Below are 17833 nucleotides of genomic sequence, written 5' to 3' on the forward strand. Positions count from 1 at the left end.
TCTGGATCAGAGTCTTTGCTATGGAAGCTCCATAAGTTGTTCCTGCTTCCTGCACCTGTGTTTCCTGTCCTGAGCTGTCAGTCCAGAAGGGTCTACAGTCTCACCCAGTTCTAAGAAGGAGCCCCAGGTAGCCACCCTGCCCCCTTGGGGATGTGGTCCCTCGGTGGGACAGGCTTGGGGAAGAGGGACTGGTTGCAGCATCCACATCTAGGAATTTACCTACAGAAATCTTTTACTCCCGTAAGACTTTCCTCATATACACGGGTCAATACTTTAACAGCTGATTCTAGACTTCCTGAGATAGACAATTCAGAATAGAAAAGAAGTCATCACTTCATTACAAACAGTCTACAGAAAGTTAGTAGACTTTCTCCATCTACTGTCTCCACTACAAGTACTTAAGAAAATGGTCCCAAGCCCCTGTGAGTAAAGGCAGCTGCCTTTCTGGGATACCAGTGACCCAGTGTGGGTCCCTCTACCCCATCTTGTTTTATTTCATAAACTTCTGTGTTTTGCAATTTTCAGTCACAAACATGTATTATTTTTAGTATTACACAGGCAGATAATATTTTTGAAAATAAAATAAACTCTAGTAGTGTTAAGTAAGAAATCTCTCAGAAGTGCTTACTAAAACATTTCAGAAGTAGGTTCCTTTACTTTTATACTTCCCATGTTCTAGATGAAATGAAGAACTGGAATGACTGACCCATTTCTAAAAGGTATTCAGTTTAGAAGACCCTTACATTAATAAGGCTGTTTCTATAATCCTTTTTAATTATCTCTAAACATCAGCAATGAGACTCAGAGAGCCATGCATTACCTTTTTCATTGATTTTTTGTAGCACTGCCATCCTTAGTGGGAGTGAGCTCAGAGTTCAGTGATGAGGACAGCCTTTCCCAGATATTTACAGTTAGAAAGGAGAGTTTTGTAATTTTCTCGAATCTTATTGGAGATATTACATTTTCATAAAGTTTAAACTATTCATTATAATATAAAAATAGTAAACTAATTATTTACACATGTCAATATAAGTTCATTGTTATAAATACTAACTATACTTTCAAAAAAGAGTTAGTGAGAACTGTGTCGATGCTTTACACTTTTAACAGCTTTATTGAGATACAATTCACATACCGTACACTTCACCCATTTCAGGTATCTAACTCAGTGGACTTTAGTAATGGGCAGGGTTGTGGAACCATCACTGCTTCAAGATTAGCGCACTGTCAAGAACCCAGGGAGATCCGGTGTCTTCAGCTACCAGCCCTCTCTTCCCCCTTCCCCCCTGCCCCAAGCAACCAACAATCTACTTTCTCTCCCTACATTTCATTTTCTGGACATCCCATATATATATAGAATCATATAATGAATGGTCTCTTGTGCTGGTCTCTTTATTTCAGATATTGTTATCAAGGTTCATCCACATTCAGTGTGGACTTAATTTCTTTTTATAGCATCTCATTAACATGTCACTTTTCCCCTGCCCCTTTCCATGACCATATTGCTGGGCATTTTGTCACTCCTCCTGAGATATGAAATTCCAAACCTAGAGAAAAAAGCATGCAACTCACCCCATCAGGTGATTTGTTTATACCTGCGACAGCAGAGTGTCAGCCTAACCCAATGCAGTCTGTTCTCATTCAAATGCCATGAATAAACTGCTCAGCTGTTAATTCATTAATAGACACTTATTCATAGAGCACTGCCCTAGTGACCACAAGATCTCCATGTGGTCCCAAGCTGGACCTATGAGGAAAAGTGTCTCTCTACTCGTGTTACACTGAGCACCTCCTTACATTCTGCTTAGCATGTTCTTATATAATGTACTTTCTTCTCTTTATGGAACATCTGGACACTGCCCAGTCCCATTAGATCATCTTCTGACATCCACTGAGACATCGTGGGTAAGACAAGGTTCAAGACTGTATCATGTCCGTCACTTACAGAGGCAGTCTTCACTAACACTCGTAGCAAACTGGAAATTGTCTCCCAAATGGACAAAATACTAGCAGTTTTGGTATTCCTCATCCTTGTGCATGGCATTCTACATGACTCTCTATGTTGTATTTTCGGCAGAGTTGAATGTGTCTAACATAATGAGCTTTGTAGCCCTTAAAAAGTGCAGCCCAGAACTGCACGAGTAGGTTATAATCGAGATCATCACAGAGTAGGAGCTAGCAGGGCTCATTAACAAGTATGTGGAAGACACAAAGAAAGGCGTGCACAGAAAGGAGGGCCTGATACCGCTTATGGAGTGACAAAAATTGGTGTCACCGTCCTGTCCAGAATCAGCCAGGAACCTGAATGAGCAGAGGAGAGGGGACAAGATCCTCCTGAATGTCTGCTGCCCTGGGTGGGTGAGAACGGACAGGGGTGGACCAAAAGGCATCAAAGCCCAGAAGAAGGAGCGAGGCCTCTGTCTATTTGGCCCTTTTGCCCTTGGATGCTGAGGGGACTCATGGAGAGTTTGTTATGGAAAATAAAGTTGAACAATGGGGACTCCTCTATCAATTACCTTCACGTGTCCCATTTTGGTATCTGCCATGATTTGACCAAAATGATTCTTACACTGTCAACAATATCCTTATCAAAAAAAAAAATCACTATCCCTATCGAGTACTCATACTGAATTAGCTATTAATTCTATAAGGCTTCTGTGATTTCTTGTGTGATATAGAAGAAAAAGTACAACTGATGACATAATGAGTGTACATCATAGATGAATAAACAATCTAAGTACGTGTCCATGTGCACAGACGGCTCCATGCCAACCAGCCCAAAACTCTAACAGACCCTACATCATGTCAAGAGAAGGGACAGTTTAAATCAGCACTTGGTAAACACTAGTGAAAGATCCAGAGAATAAGTATTTTTGCCTTTCCAAGGCCAGTGGTCTCTGTTGGACCTACTCAAATCTGCTGTCGTAGCTTGAAAGTCACCACAGGCCATATAGTAACCATGAATGGGGCTGGATTTCACTGGCCAGCATACTCGATCAAGCCTCTACGATGACACGGGCAAGCTCATGAAGGACAGACATCCTCTGTGGTCTCGTTAAATATCAAACTCACTGGGGGAAAAACAACTGCGAGGTGTGAAATGGGAGTGGGCGCTTAAGGTACATCCCTAGGACAAGCTGAGACAAGGGGAAAAGTGAATGTGGATTGGTATCAATGGTTATGAAAGAATGATTGTCAAATCTCCCCAAGGTGAATGTGTTATTCACGTAGAGATAAAGGGTCACCAAGTTGGTGACATTAACGCAGGTCAGCAAAATATCAGCAGAAGGGGAACACATAACGATAGTGAAACATTCGTCATTGTTGCGGCTAGTCTGGTGAATACATGGCTGTCCACAATACTATTCTTTCCACTGTCCTCTTGAAAGCTCTCAACACAAACAGCAGGACACTAAAAGGTCCTGGCTCTGCCACCTAACCGGATGACCTTAAGCAAAATCCTATATGTTGCTCTTTGTCAGTGTCCTCAGGTGTACAAGGGGGGTACGTCATAGCACTGCTGTGAAGAGGAAGTGAACTGATACAGGTGGACAGGCTGAAAACAATGGCCGGGCAAAGTGTCCTCCATCATGAGCCCCTGTAGTGGGGCCTGACACATCATGGCCCTGAGCGGAAGTTCTTACTGCCCCGCACCCAGCCTGGCTCCACGTGGGCTCCATGGATGCCCACCACGTCCCTCCCCTCACAGAAGTATCCATGTGCTACAGTCCCGTCTCCTCTCATGATTACTTTTCACTCTTCACCGGGGATTTTCAGGCTAACAGAAATGAAAACCGAAGGCCCATGCAAGCAAGTGTAGGGTCCATAATTTAGAAGTTTTTCCCTTCACAGGGGCTACTAATTTTCTAGCTGTTATCTGGCTTTTCTAAACTAACCCATGAGAAATCTAAATGTCTAGGACAAGACAATAACATCTATACTGCTAGTTTGGAAATGTTACCTGGTATCAGAAAGATCTTTTTTCCTGATACCTTAAAAATAACACCTAATGATATATATTACTTATTAACTGTAACCTTAACATCAAAATTAAGCATTTTAGGCAAACAGGGGATTAGGTAGCCATTAAATCAACTATTTCAATCAATACCTTGACCCACAATTATTTTAATATTTATAAAGCGTGCTGCGCCCCAACCTGCTCCGTTGTATCTTCCAGAACGACTTTTCTTTGATTCTCATCGGTGTAGTTCACCCATGATACGAAAATGTCAGCATTATTTTTCTCCTACGGAACGTTTGACGAGGTTTTAGTTTGCTCGACTACAGACAAGGCAGTCTCTCTGAGCGGGGCTCCCCAGCCGTCCCTCACACTCACGCGCGTGCACAGGGGACAGAGGTGTTAAATGCAGTGATCATGACAAACATCCCCTCCCGCTGGGGGCCCCTGGAATCACACGGAGGGAGAGCCCTGCCCCCAGCTAAGTCTCAGCACAGGACCGAATTCTCTATTTCTCCCTAAGAAAACAAGAGGATCTGTGTCCTCAGTAGGAATTTCCCTGTGCCAGCAATTTCATTGCATCTTGGAAGAATCCAACCATTCCCATTCTGCAGAGGAAGAAGGACTCATTCCCAAGACAATATCTGTACTCCTGTCTAGCCGCATATTAACCCATTACCAACCAGCTTTCTGGGAGCACATCAGTCCAAATCAAACCATTCCTGGGCTCAGAGGAGGGATCCCAAGAGGTAGAGTCCTGGTTGGGCTCAGGTTGCAGCCCCACAAGGGGCAGACTTGGTATAGCGTTATTAGGACACCTTCTGGAACATCTGGCCCCTCCTTTAATGGAGGGACTGAGGCGGAGCCTTGGGCTCACGGGCTCAAGGCACGGCAATCTGAAATACAGATCCACAGACCACTCTGTGTCCACACCTCTGCACCACGACTCTTTGGCGTGGCCCACAGCACAATCCGCTCACCGCACAGCACCCCGATTGCTCACCTGGCAGCCATGTCATCAGCTCCACGTGTGGCGTTAGTGACCGGGGCCAACAAGGGCATCGGCTTTGCCATCACAAGGGACCTGTGCCGGCAGTTCTCGGGGGATGTGGTGCTCACGGCGCGGGACGAGGCGCGGGGCCGGGCGGCCGTGCAGCAGCTCCAGGCCGAGGGCCTGAGTCCCCGCTTCCACCGGCTGGACATCGAAGACCTGCAGAGTATCCGGGTCCTGCGCGACTTCCTGCGCAAGGAGTACGGAGGCCTGGATGTGCTGGTCAACAATGCAGGCGTTGCCTTCGACAGTAAGGACATGGGAACTCTTAGGACAGGGGACTTCCCTTGGTGGACCTCCAGGGTGGGATAGGGATGGTCCATGAATGCTACTGTGGGACCCAGAGATCCGATGGGATCTAGAACAGCCTCCCTAGGGAAGGAGGTCAGACTAGAGGCACAGGGAGAGCAGAAAACTCCAGAAGTTGCAGGCCTTTCCAGACAGAGCCTCTTGGCACTGCCATGGATCAGACTGTCAGGGACCTCAACAGATTTTTCCAACTCTCTGTATGGACGTTGCGTATTTACAAGAATTTTTTACTTATTTTAAAATAAACAACATTCTTGGCTGCATAAAAAAGAAAATAAAAGCACCATCTGCTGGTTACTAGGGGAAAAAAAGAGTCATTTATGGCTTATTCTTAAAGAGAACTAATAATAATATTAATAAAACATAAATATTTCCTACAAAAAGATAGAATACAATAAACAACAAATTACAAAGAGTCATAGACAGATATCCCATCGTGCACCCTTCCCTTAGCTTACAGCAATGGTGTCAAATTACAAAGCTTCACAACATCAGCACACCAGATAAATCACACTGGGACAACACTGTTCACTAACCCCAACATTGCTGAGATTTCAGCAGATTATAAATGGAAAGAAAATGTTATTGTCAACTGACGGAATCTTCTCAGATGGCTACTACATTTTAATCTATTCTCCTCTTCTCCTAACAGTTGGTGATCCCACACCCCTTCATATTCAAGCAGAAGTGACCATGAAAACAAACTTCTTTGGTACCCAAGCTGTGTGCACAGAACTGCTGCCTCTAATGAAACCCCAAGGTGAGCCTCATCAGGGGCCCAAGCTGTGGTGTTTCTGGCATGATCTGCCCCTGCCTCTCTGGCCTCCTCTACAGGCCCAGGCCCCTCTCCCTGATCAGCCACACTGGTCTCCTTGGTGGAGACAGGTGCCCCTCTGCTTCAGGACTCTTACACACTCGTCCTGCAGTCAGCAGTGCCCTCTGACCCCCTGGTCCCTCACTACTGCCTCTGTCTTATCCGTCAAGTCATCATTCAAATCTTTCCTCACAGAGGCCTTTTTCTTGCTCTGTCTCACTCATAGGTGCAGAACCCTGCGGATTCCTTCCTGGACCCTTTCTTCTCCCTCTCCCTCTCTCCCAGGGATTCTATTCAGACTAGTGGATTCCTCACTCTCCAAACTTCTCAGGGCTCCTAACATCAGTCACCTGCCTACAACATTCCCAGAGCTCCAGACACACATCGTTCTCTTCCTGCCTCTCCTTCTCCTCAGGATGCCCGCCCCCTCCCCAAATTCCATCCCTCCAGCCCCCAACCCATGCACCCATCTGAACATCTAAAACATTTCCAGATGACACTCACTCTTTTCCCATGTCATCTTGGTCACAGACCATACCATCCACCCCCTAGGAAGCTAGAGGTCATTATGCTCACCTCCTTATTGCACAGAGTTGCCCTATGGGCTTTGTCCCCACGCCTCTCCTCCATCCCAGCTCTACAACACACTCGCCTTTCATTTCTGGATCATTGCAACCTTCCTAAGAGGCCCTGTTTCTTCAGTCTCTTCCTCTCGGGGCATTCTCTGTGCTCTCTGAGGGCTTGCTTACTCCCAAAGTCCTTCAGGAGCAAAGCCCAAGCCCTGGGCATCACCTGTAGGCATCTCTGTCATCAGACCTGCCAAACTCCAGGCCCATCCACTCCCCTTCCCCTTCAATGATCTGCACAAAACAAACTCCCAGAATTCCTTGCTTGTCAACTACTGTAATACTTCCCCACGAGAACGTGATGCGGGGAACCACCACCCTTTTACTACACTTTAAGACAAGATGATGATTTTAGAAAGATTAAGGTCTCTGGCTTGAACCAACGACATGCGGGTACACTACATTCTGCCCCGATTCCCCTTCTGTCTGGGAAAGTTCTACGACCTCTTCTAACACTGGCTTCACTGGCATCTCAAAGCGCAGCTCTCAGATATCACCGACTCCTTCACTCACCACAACACTTGAGTGGGATGGATTCCTTGTGCCACGACCACACATCCTACAGGTATTCCCTTAGGAGGCAAAAATGACTTCTGGCCGAGAAATTTTTCTCACTGACTGAACAGTGTTGGTCCATGCAGTGTGTTGGCCTTGGACCAGAAAGAGGAGTGTTCTCCTGCATTTGCTAAGGCAGGTTCTCATCAAATAATTCATCTTGCCTCAGGGAAACTAGACTTCCTGGACATGGAAATGCAAGTTATCTTCTCAGTGGGAAAGCAGAGTTTTCTTGCCTTTTGAAAAAGGAGAGTTCTTCCATTAGTTGGGGGGATGGCAGCCACTGCGGCCATGTTACCAGGACTTTACCCTCTTTGGGGAAACTATCTGGGAGAAATCCGAGCTAGGATAATCAAAAGCCAATACTGTCACTCCTCTCCCATACTTCACAACCTAAGACACAAAAAACAATCTTAAATGACTTCACCAGTTCTCTGTGGGTGCAGAACACATTCCAGAGGCCCGAGTTTGCTCTGTTTTTTGGCAAAGAAGGACAAAACAAAAGACAATTGTGAGCCTGAGAACAATGAGGAATAGCAGATGTTGATTCTTCTTCTTTTTAAATTCTTCCTTCAAAAAGAGTTTTACTGAAATAATTTAGCCAAAAAACAAACAAACAAACAAACAAAAAAGATAAGAATCTACAATTGCCTGCCTTCTTAACCAGCAGTCAGTATCTAGGCCGTGTACATCCCATCCCGCACTCCACGGCTTTTCCATCCCAGTCCTCCAAATTCATAGTTCTGAATTTGAAGGATATGCTCTTTAAAGTCATTAACTGCTGTCCTTCCCTTTTCTCTTTAAATTATATTATGCTCTTATTTCAAAAAGATATTAAGGTATACTCATGTCTCAGGAATCGAGCAAACATTTGAAATCTGAATACTCTTGTTCATCAGGTATTAGCTAAAGTAGGAGGAAATACAGACTTGTTAAGGCTACACTACCAAGGAATCCTTAAAGAAGGTGTTCTCAACCTTCATTTGAGAAGGTCCTGCTTTGCAACATCCTGTACTCTGAAAAACTACTAGAGGACTTGGTGGGAAAATTGCAGTACTGAAGGAATCTCTCTCTCTCTCTCTCTCTCTCTCTCTCTCTCTCTCAGACACACACACACACACACACACACTGTCATGTTGTGGTTCTAGAAAGGATAGGTGGCTGGACATTTCTAGATGTCATGTGCTAGGCATTTTATATATTGTCCCTATTTAGAACATGGAGGAATAATACATCTCAAGGTCACAAACACAGCTTGTTCCAGACCAAGGACATGTGGCATCCAAATTCATGGTTCTCCCCACTACTCAAGGTCCTTAAGTATTTTTCATTAGAGCCCCCTCTCCAAATGAAGCCTACTCCCCATCAGATTTCCCTCATATACAAGGGTCAATATTTTCACAACTAATACTAGACTTCCTGAGATAGACAGTACAGAATAGGAAAGACGTCATCACTTCATTACAAACAGCCTACAGAAAGTTAGTAGAGTTTCTCCATCTACTGTCTCCACCACAGTAACATAAGAAAATGATCGCAAGCTCCTGTGAGTAAAGATAGCCTCCCTTCTAGTATACAAATTACGCAGTGTAGGTCCCTCTGCCGCATCTTGTTCTATTTCACACACTTCTGTGTTTTGCAATTTTCAATCATGAACATGTATTATTTCTATTGTAAGAGAGTTAGATGTAGTGGTAAGTAATATGTATCTGGGAAGAACTCACTAAAATATTTTTTAATTTAAATTCAAGTTAGCTAACATATACTGTAGTATTCGTTTGAAGAATAGAATTTAGTGATTCATCACTTACATACAACACTCAGTGCTCATCCAACAAGTGCTCTCCTTGATACCTATCACCCATTTATTTTTTTATATATTTTTAAAGATTTTATTTATTTATTCGACAGAGATAGAGACAGCCAGCGAGAGAGGGAACACAGGCAGGGGGAGTGGGAGAGGAAGAAGCAGGCTCATAGCGGAGGAGCCTGACGTAGGGCTCGATCCCATAATGCCGGGATCACGCCCTGAGCCGGAGGCAGACGCTTAACCACTGTGCCACCCAGGCGCCCCCCATTTATTTTTTTAATAATAATTTTTTATTATGTTATGTTAGTCACCATACAGTACATCCCTAGTTTTTGATGTAGTGTTCCATGATTCATTACTTGCATATAACACCCAGTGCTCCATGCAATCCATGCCCTCCTTAATACCCATCACCGGTCTATCCCAATCCCCATCCCCCCTCCCCTCTGAAGCCCTCAGTTTGTTTCCCAGAGTCCATAGTCTCTCGTGGTTCATTCCCCCTTCTGTTTACCCCCCCCCTTCTTCCCTTTCTTCTCCTACTGATCTTCCTACTTCTTATGTTCCATAAATGAGTGAAACCATATGATAATTGTCTTTGTCTGCTTGACTTATTTCGCTTAGCATTATCTCTTCCAGTCCCGTCCATGTTGCAGCAAATGTTGTGAAATCATTCTTTTTGATGGCTGAGCAATATTCCATTGTATATATGGACCACATCTTCTTAATCCAGTCATCTGTTGAAGGGCATCTCAGCTCCTTCCACAGTTTGGCTATTGTGGACAATGCTGCTATGAACATTGGGGTGCATATAGCCCTTCTCTCACTACGTCTGTATCTTTGGGGTAAATACCCAGTAGTGCAATTGCTGGATCATAGGGTAGCTCAACTTTTAACTTTTTAAGGGACCTCCACACTGTTTTCCAGAGTGGCTGTACCAACATGCATTCCCACCAACAGTGTAAGAGGGATCCCCTTTCTCCACATCCTCTCCAACATTTACTGTTTCCTGCCTTGTCAATTTTTGCCATTCTAACTGGCATAAGGTGGTATCTCAGTGTGGTTTTGATTTGAATTTCCCTGATGGCTAATGATTTTGAACATTTTTTCATGTGTCTGTTAGCCATTTGTATGTCTTCATTGGAAAAGTGTCTGTTCATATCTTCTGCCCATTTTTTGATTTGATTATTTGTTTCCTGTGTATTGAGTTTGAGAAGTTCTTTGTAGATCTTGGATACTAATCTTTAATCTGTAGTGTCATTTGCAAATATCTTCTCCCATTCCATGGGCTGCCTCTTAGTTTTTTCGACAGTTTCCTTGGCTGTGCAAAAGCTTTTGATCTTGATGAAGTCCCACAAGTTCACTTTTTTTTTAAAGATTTTATTTATTTATTTGACACAGATAGAGACAGCCAGCGAGAGAGGGAACACAAGCAGGGGGAGTGGGAGAGGAAGAAGCAGGCTCATAGCGGAGGAGCCTGATGTGGGGCTCGATCCCATAACGCCGGGATCACGCCCTGAGCTGAAGGCAGACGCTTAACCGCTGTGCCACCCAGGCGCCCCCACTTTTTCTTTTGTTTCTCTTACCTTTGGAGATGTGTCATGAAAAAAGTTGCTGTGGCCGATGTCAAAGAGGTTGCAGACTATGTTCTCCTCTATGATTTTGATGGATTCCTGTCTCATATTGAGGTCTTTCATCCATTTGGAGTTTATCTTTGTGTATGATGTGAGAGAGTGGTCAAGTTTCATTCTTTTACATATAGCTGTCCAATTTTCCCAGCACCATTTATTAAAGAGACTGCCTTCTTTCCACTGGATGTTTTTTCCTGCTTTGTCAAAGATTAGTTGCCCAAAGAGCTGAGGGTCCATTTCTGGGTTCTCTATTCTGTTCCATTGGTCAATGTGTCTGTTTTTTGCCAGTACCATGCTGTCTTTGTGATCACAGCTTTGTAGCATAGCTTGAAATCCAGCAACATGATGCCCCCAGATTTGTTTTTCCTTTTCAACAGTTCCTTGGCGATTCGGGGCCTTTTCTGGTTCCACACAAATTATAAGGGCTGTTTGTTCCACTTCTTTGAAAAATGTCATTGGTATTTTGATCGGGATGGCATTGAAAGTGTACATTGCTCTGGGTAGCATAGACAATTTAACTATGTTTATTCTTCCAATCCATGAGCATGGAACATTTTTCCATCTTTTTGTGTCTTCTTCAATGTCTGGGTTTTTTTTAAAGATTTTATTTATTTATGTGACAGAGAGACAGCCAGCGAGAGAGGGAACACAGCAGGGGAGAGGGAGAGGAAGAAGCAGGCTCCCAGCCGAGGAGCCCGATGTGGGACTCGATCCCGGAACGCCAGGATCACGCCCTGAGCCGAAGGCAGACGCTTAACGATTGCGCTACCCAGGCGCCCCTCTTCAATGTCTTTCAAGAGTGATTTGTAGTTTCTAGAATATAGATCCTTTACATCTCTAGTTAAGTTAATTCCGAGATAATGTATGATTTTTGGTGCTATTGTAAATGGAATCGATTCCCTAATTTCTCTTTCTTCAGTCTCATTGTTTGTGTATAGAAATGCAACTGATTTCTGAGCATTGATTTTGTATCCCGCCACATTACTGAATTGCTCTATAACTTCTAGTAGTTTGGGGGTGGAGTCTTTTGGGTTTTCCATATAGAGTATCATGTCATCTGCGGAGAGGGACAGTTTGACTACTTCTTTGCTGATTTGAATACCTTTTATCCCTTTTTGTTGTCTGATTGCTGTTGCAAGGACTTCTAGTACTATGTTGAATAATAATAGCAAGAGTGGGCATCCTTGTCGTGTTCCCGATCTTAAGGGAAAGGCTTTTAGCTTTTCCCCATTGAGAATGATATTTGCTGTAGGCTTTTCATAGATGGTTTTTATGAAATTGAGGAATGTACCCTCTATCCCTACACTCTGAAGGGTTTTAATCAGGAAAGGATGCTGTATTTTGTCAAATGCTTTTTCTGCATCGAGAGGATCATATGGTTCTTGACTCTTTTCTTGTTGATATGCTTTATCACACTGATCAATTTGTGAATGTTGAACGACCCTTGCATCCCAGCGATGAATCTCACTTGGTCATGATGGATAATCCTCTTAATGTACTGTTGGATCCTATTAGCTAGGATCTTATTGAGAATTTTGGCATCCATATTCATCAGGGATATCGGTCTGTAATTCTCCTTTTTGATGGGGTCTTTGCCTGGTTTGGGGATCAAGGTAATACTGGCCTCATAGAATGAGTTTGGTAGTTTTCCTTCTGTTTCCATTTTTTGAAACAGCTTCAAGAGAATGGGTATTATTTCTTCTTTGAATGTTTGGTAGAATTCCCTGGGGAATCTGTCAGGCCCTGGACTCTTGTTTTTGGGGAGGTTTTTGATCACTGCTTCAAACTCTTCATAATTAATCAGTCTGTTTAAATAATCAATTTCTTCCTGTTGCAGTCTTGGTAGCTTATAGGTTTCCAGGAAGGCATCCATTTCTTCCAGGTTGTTTAATTTATTGGCATAAAGCTGTTGATAAAAGTTTCTAATAATCCTTCCTATTTCATTGCTGTTGGTTGTGACCTCTCCCCTTTCATTCATAATTTTATTAATTTGGGTCCTTTCTCTATTCTTTTAAATAAGTCTGGCCAGTGGCTTATTGATCTTATTTATTCTTTCAAAGAACTAGCTTCTAGTTCTGTTGATCTGCTCTACTGTGCTTCTGGTTTCTGATTCATTGATCTCTGCTCTAATCTTGACCAACTGCTTTCTCGTGCGTGGTTTAGGCCTGTTCTTCTGTTCCAGCTCCAGCTTCTTGAGGTGAGAATATAAGGACTGCATTTTAGATTTTTCTATTCTTTTGAGTGAGGCTTGGATGGCTATGTATTTTCCCCTTAGGAGAGCCTTTGCAGTGTCCCATAGGTTTTGGACCATTCTGTTTTCATTCTCGTTGGTCTCCGTAAATTGTTTAAATTGATTTTTAACTTCCTGGTTTACCCAATCATTCTTGAGCAGGATGGTTCTTGGTTTCCAAGTGTTTGAGTTTCTTCCAAGTTTTTCCTTGTGATTGAGTTCCAATTTCAAAGCATTGTCCGAGAATATGCAGGGAATAATTTCAGTCTTTTGGTATCAGTTGAGACCTGTTTTGTGACCCAGTATAAGGTCTATTCTGGAGAACGTTCCATGTGCATTCGAAAAGAATGATTATTCTGTTGTTCTGGGGTGTAGTGTTCTGTATATATCTATGAGGTCCATCTGGTCTAGTATGTCATTCAAAGCTCTGTTTCTTTGTTGATTTTCTTTTTTTTTTTCTTAAAGATTTTATTTATTTATTTGACAGAGATAGAGACAGCCAGCGAGAGAGGGAACACAAGCAGGGGGAGTGGGAGAGGAAGAAGCAGGCTCATAGCGGAGGAGCCTGACGTGGGGCTCGATCCCATAACGCCCGGATCACGCCCTGAGCCGAAGGCAGACGCTTAACCGCTGTGCCACCCAGGCACCCCCTTTGTTGATTTTCTGCTTAGGTCATCTGTCTATTGCTGAGAGTGGAGTGTTGAGGTTCCCTACTATTAACGTATTATTATCTATATGTTTCTTTATTCTGGTTAAGAGTTGGCTTGTGTATCTAGCTGCTCCCCTGTTGGGGGCATAGATATTTATAATTGTCATATCCACTTGTTGGATACATCCTTTAAGAATCATATAGTGTCCTTCTGTATCTCTAACTACAGTCTTTAGCTTAAAATCTAATCTGTCTGATATGAGAATTGCTACCCCAGCTTTCTTTTGAGGTCTGTTGGCATGAAAAATGGTTCTCCATCCCTTCACTTTCAGTCTGGATGTATCTTTAGGTTCAAAATGAGTCTCTTGTACACAGCATATGGATGGGTCATGTCTTTTTATCCAATCTGCAACCCTGTGGCGTTTATGGGAGCATTTAGGCCATTCACATTGAGAGTGATTATTGAGAGATATGATTTTAATGTTGTCATGTTGCCTGTGAAGTCTTTGTTTCTATAGTTTGTAAATTTCTGTTCTGTATCACTCTTGGGGTCTTTTTACTTTTATAGAACCCCCTTAATATTTCTTGTAGGGCTGGCTTGGTGGTCACATATTCTTTCAGTTTCTGCTGGTCTTGGAAGCTCCTTGTCTCTCCATCCATTTTGAATGACAGCCTTGCTGGATAAAGTTTCCTTGGCTCCATGTTCTTCTCATTTAGTGCTCTGAACATGTCTTACCAGCTTTTTCTGCCTTGCCAGGTCTCTGTAGACAGGTCTGACATTATTCTGATGTTCCCCCCTCTGTACGTGAGGAATCTCTTCCCCCTCGCCGCTTTCAAGATTGTTTCCTTGGATCTAAGATTTGCGAATTGTACTATTATATGACATGGTGTTGGTCTGTTCTCATTGATCTTGGGAGGGGTCTTCTCTGCCTCTTGGACACGAATACTTGTTTCCTTCACCAGATTAGGGAAGTTCTCAGCTACAATTTGTTTAAATATCTCTTCTAGACCTCTCTCTTTCTCCAGCCCTCAGGGATGCTGATGATTCTGACATTGGAATGTTTCATTGAGTCAGTAATCTCCTGTAGTCTTTTTTCTTGAAAGTGGAGTTTTTTAAGCCATGTTTCTTCTCTTTCCTTCTTTTCTATCATTTCTTCCTCTAACTTACTAATTCGTTCTTCTGCCTCGTTTATCCTGGCCGTCAGAGCATCCAGTTTAGACTGCATTTGATTCATAGCATTCTTAATTTCCAGCAGATTTGTTCTCATTGCAGCCCTTAGAGATTCTATATTTTCATTAATATTTTTTCAAGCCTACACGTCATCTTGACCAATGTTACTCTGAACTCCATTTCTGACAATTTGGTTATATCAATGTCCATTAATTCTGTGGCAGAGGCCACAGTCTGTGTTTCTTTCCTTTGTTGGGGGTTCCTCCTCCTTGTCATTCTGATGAGGTGTGGTTGTGGGGATGTACAGAGTCCCAGTTATTGACCAGAACCCAAGCAATGTGCACTTGTCTTATAGGGACCTTAGGGTTGTGGGCTTCTTGATTTTTTAGCTTGCCTTCTGGGGGAGGGGCCTGCCGCGCTGATACTCAGGCAACCCTGTTTGGGTAGAGTTGCCCCATCCCCGGGGGGTGGGGGGGTGCTCAGTGAGAACTGGTCTTTCTGGGCTTCTGTTCTCTGGCGGCTTTCCCTGGCAGTTTTCTGTGACTCTTCTGCGAGCCAGAGCAGCAGTGGCCGTATCCTAGCCTCTGTCTCAGAACAGAGAAATCGCAGTCTGCTCTCCACTGAGCTCTCTTGGCCGCTTTAACTTTGTTTGTGTTGGTGCTGCCAAAAACCCTGCAGTGTCCTGGGTTGTGCGCCGCACAGCCGGTGTCCCAGCCCTCACTTCCAGGGCCTGCACGTCTCTCTCCTTTGTGCTTCTAACACCGCCAGACGCCCCCGGTTCCCACACGTGCTCCCGAGCTCCCAGTTTCAATCTGTTTTCCCCACAGCTACCAGTCCACAAGTCCGGCCTGCTCCCCAGTGCTGATGACTACTGCTTCCTGGCATCCGAGTGCAGCAACTCCTTCCCCCTTCCATTTATCTTCCAATATCTGTGCGTGGATTCACGGCTCCCCACTTCGTACCTTGATACCCAGTGCCAGAGATGTTCGTTTGTAGAGATCCAGATGTAGCTTCCTGTGACTCGGGCTGATTTCGTGGGTGTTCAGGATGGTCTGATAGATATCCAGCTCAACTCAGTGGACCGGCTGAAATAGGGGTCCCCTACTCCTCCACCATCTTCTTTCCTCCCCCCGGACTTCATTTCTTTTCATACCATCTCTTTAACATGTCACTTTTCCTCTGCCCCTTTCCATGACCATATTGCCGGGCATTTTGTCACTGCTCCTGAGATGATGATTCCCAAATCAAGAGAGAATAGCATACAGCCCACCCCACTGAGGTGATTTCTTTCTACCTGCTACAGCAGAATGACAGCCTCCCAAACCTGATGCTGTCTGTTCACCTTCAAAAGTTCATCTATAAACTAATCAGCTGCTCATTGGTTAATAGACAGTTGTTCATAGAGCACTACCCTACCACAAGATCTTCAGATGGTCCTAAAGGAGACCTATGAGGAAAAGTGGCTCTCTACTCACGTTACACTGAGCACCTCCTTACATTCTGCTCAGTGTGTTCCTGTATAAGGCACTTTCTTCTCTTTATGGAATGTCTGGACAGTGCCCAGTCCCATTAGATCATTTCTCTGACATCCTCTGAGACATTATGGGTAAGACAAGGTTCAAGACTGTATCATGTCTGTCACTTACAGAGGCAGTCTTCACTAACACTCAGCCAACTGGGAATTGTCTCCCAAATGGACAAAATACTAGCAGTTTCGGTATTCATCATCCTCGTGCATGCCATGCTACATGACTCTCTGTTGCATTTTAGGCAGAGTGGTGAATGTGTCTAGCATAATGAGCTTCGCAGCCCTTAAATCGTGCAGCCCAGAACTGCAGCAGAAATTTCTGAATGAGACCATCACAGAAGAGGAGCTGGGGGTGCTCATGAAGAAATTCGTGGATGACATAAAGAACGGAGTGCACAAGAAGGAGGGCTGGCCTGATATAAAAGTAGTCACATATGCAGTGTCCAAGATGGGTGTTACGGTCCTGTCCAGAATCCATGCCAGGAACTTCAGTGAGCAGAGGAGAGGGGACAAGATCCTCCTGAATGCCTGCTGCCCTGGGTGGGTGAGAACAGATATGGGTGGACCAAAAGGCATCAAAAGCCCAGAAGAAGCAGCAGAGGACCCTGTCTACTTGGCCCTTTTGCCATCAGATGCAGAGAGACCTCATGGAGACTTTCTTATGGAGAAGAAAGTTGAACAATGGGGACTCCTCTCTCAGTTCCCTTCATGGGTTCCATTTTGATATCTGACATGATTTGACCAAAACAACTCTTACACTGTCGTCAACAATATCCTTACCCAAAAAAAAAAAAGAAAGAAAAAAAAAAAAAGAATCTCCACCCCTATCGAGTACTCACCCTGAATTGGCTACAAAATTCTGTAGTTTTCTGAGATTTTTTCTGTGATATAAAAGAAAAAGTATGACTTTGAGAAACAAACCGAGAGTTTCAGAGGGGAAGGGGGTGGGGGGATGGTGTAGCTGGTGATGGGTATTAAGGAGGGCACATGTTGTGATGAGCACTGGGTGTTATATGCAACTAATGAATCGTTGAACACTACAAAAATAAATAAATAAATAAATAAATAAATAAATAAATAAATAAACTTAAGAAAAAGTGGAATCGATGACGATGAATGAACATCATAGATGAATAAACAATCTAAGTACGTGTCCATGTGCACAGACTGCTCCATGCCAAGCAGCCCAAAACTCTAACAGACCCTACATCATATCAAGAGAAGGGACAGTTTAACTCAGCACTTGGTAAACATTAGAGAAAGAGCCAGATAATAAGTATTTTTTGCCTTTCCAAGGCCAGTGGTCTCTGTTGGACCTACTCAAATCTGCTGTCGTAGCTTGAAAGTCACCACAGGCCATATAGTAACCATGAATGGGGCTGGATTTCACTGGCCAGCATACTTGATCAGTCTCTACGATGACACAGGTGAGCCCATGAAGGACAGACATCCTCTGTGGTCTCGTTAAATATCAAACTCACTGGGGGAAAAACAACTGCGA

At 43.8% G+C, this 17833-nt stretch overlaps 1 protein-coding gene and 1 pseudogene across 1 annotated transcript; both read left to right on the forward strand.

The window, feature by feature from the left end:
* The first annotated feature begins 1809 nt into the window (after nucleotides 1-1809).
* Nucleotides 1810-2451, forward strand: LOC148110295 (carbonyl reductase [NADPH] 1 pseudogene; annotated as a pseudogene).
* Nucleotides 2452-4973: 2522 nt separating this feature from the next.
* On the forward strand, nucleotides 4974-17089 carry LOC123802641 (carbonyl reductase [NADPH] 1-like). The gene is made up of 3 exons (XM_087861320.1): nucleotides 4974-5262; nucleotides 5974-6081; nucleotides 16575-17089. Exons 1-3 carry the CDS (start codon nucleotides 4974-4976, stop codon nucleotides 17054-17056), a joined length of 879 nt encoding a protein of 292 aa, XP_087717446.1. The 3' UTR covers nucleotides 17057-17089.
* Nucleotides 17090-17833: the final 744 nt, after the last annotated feature.

The sequence above is a fragment of the Ursus americanus genome, chromosome 4, assembly GCF_024610735.1.
Source record: "Ursus americanus isolate L20-20 chromosome 4, mUrsAme1.1.p, whole genome shotgun sequence".
Lineage (NCBI taxonomy): Eukaryota > Metazoa > Chordata > Mammalia > Carnivora > Ursidae > Ursus > Ursus americanus.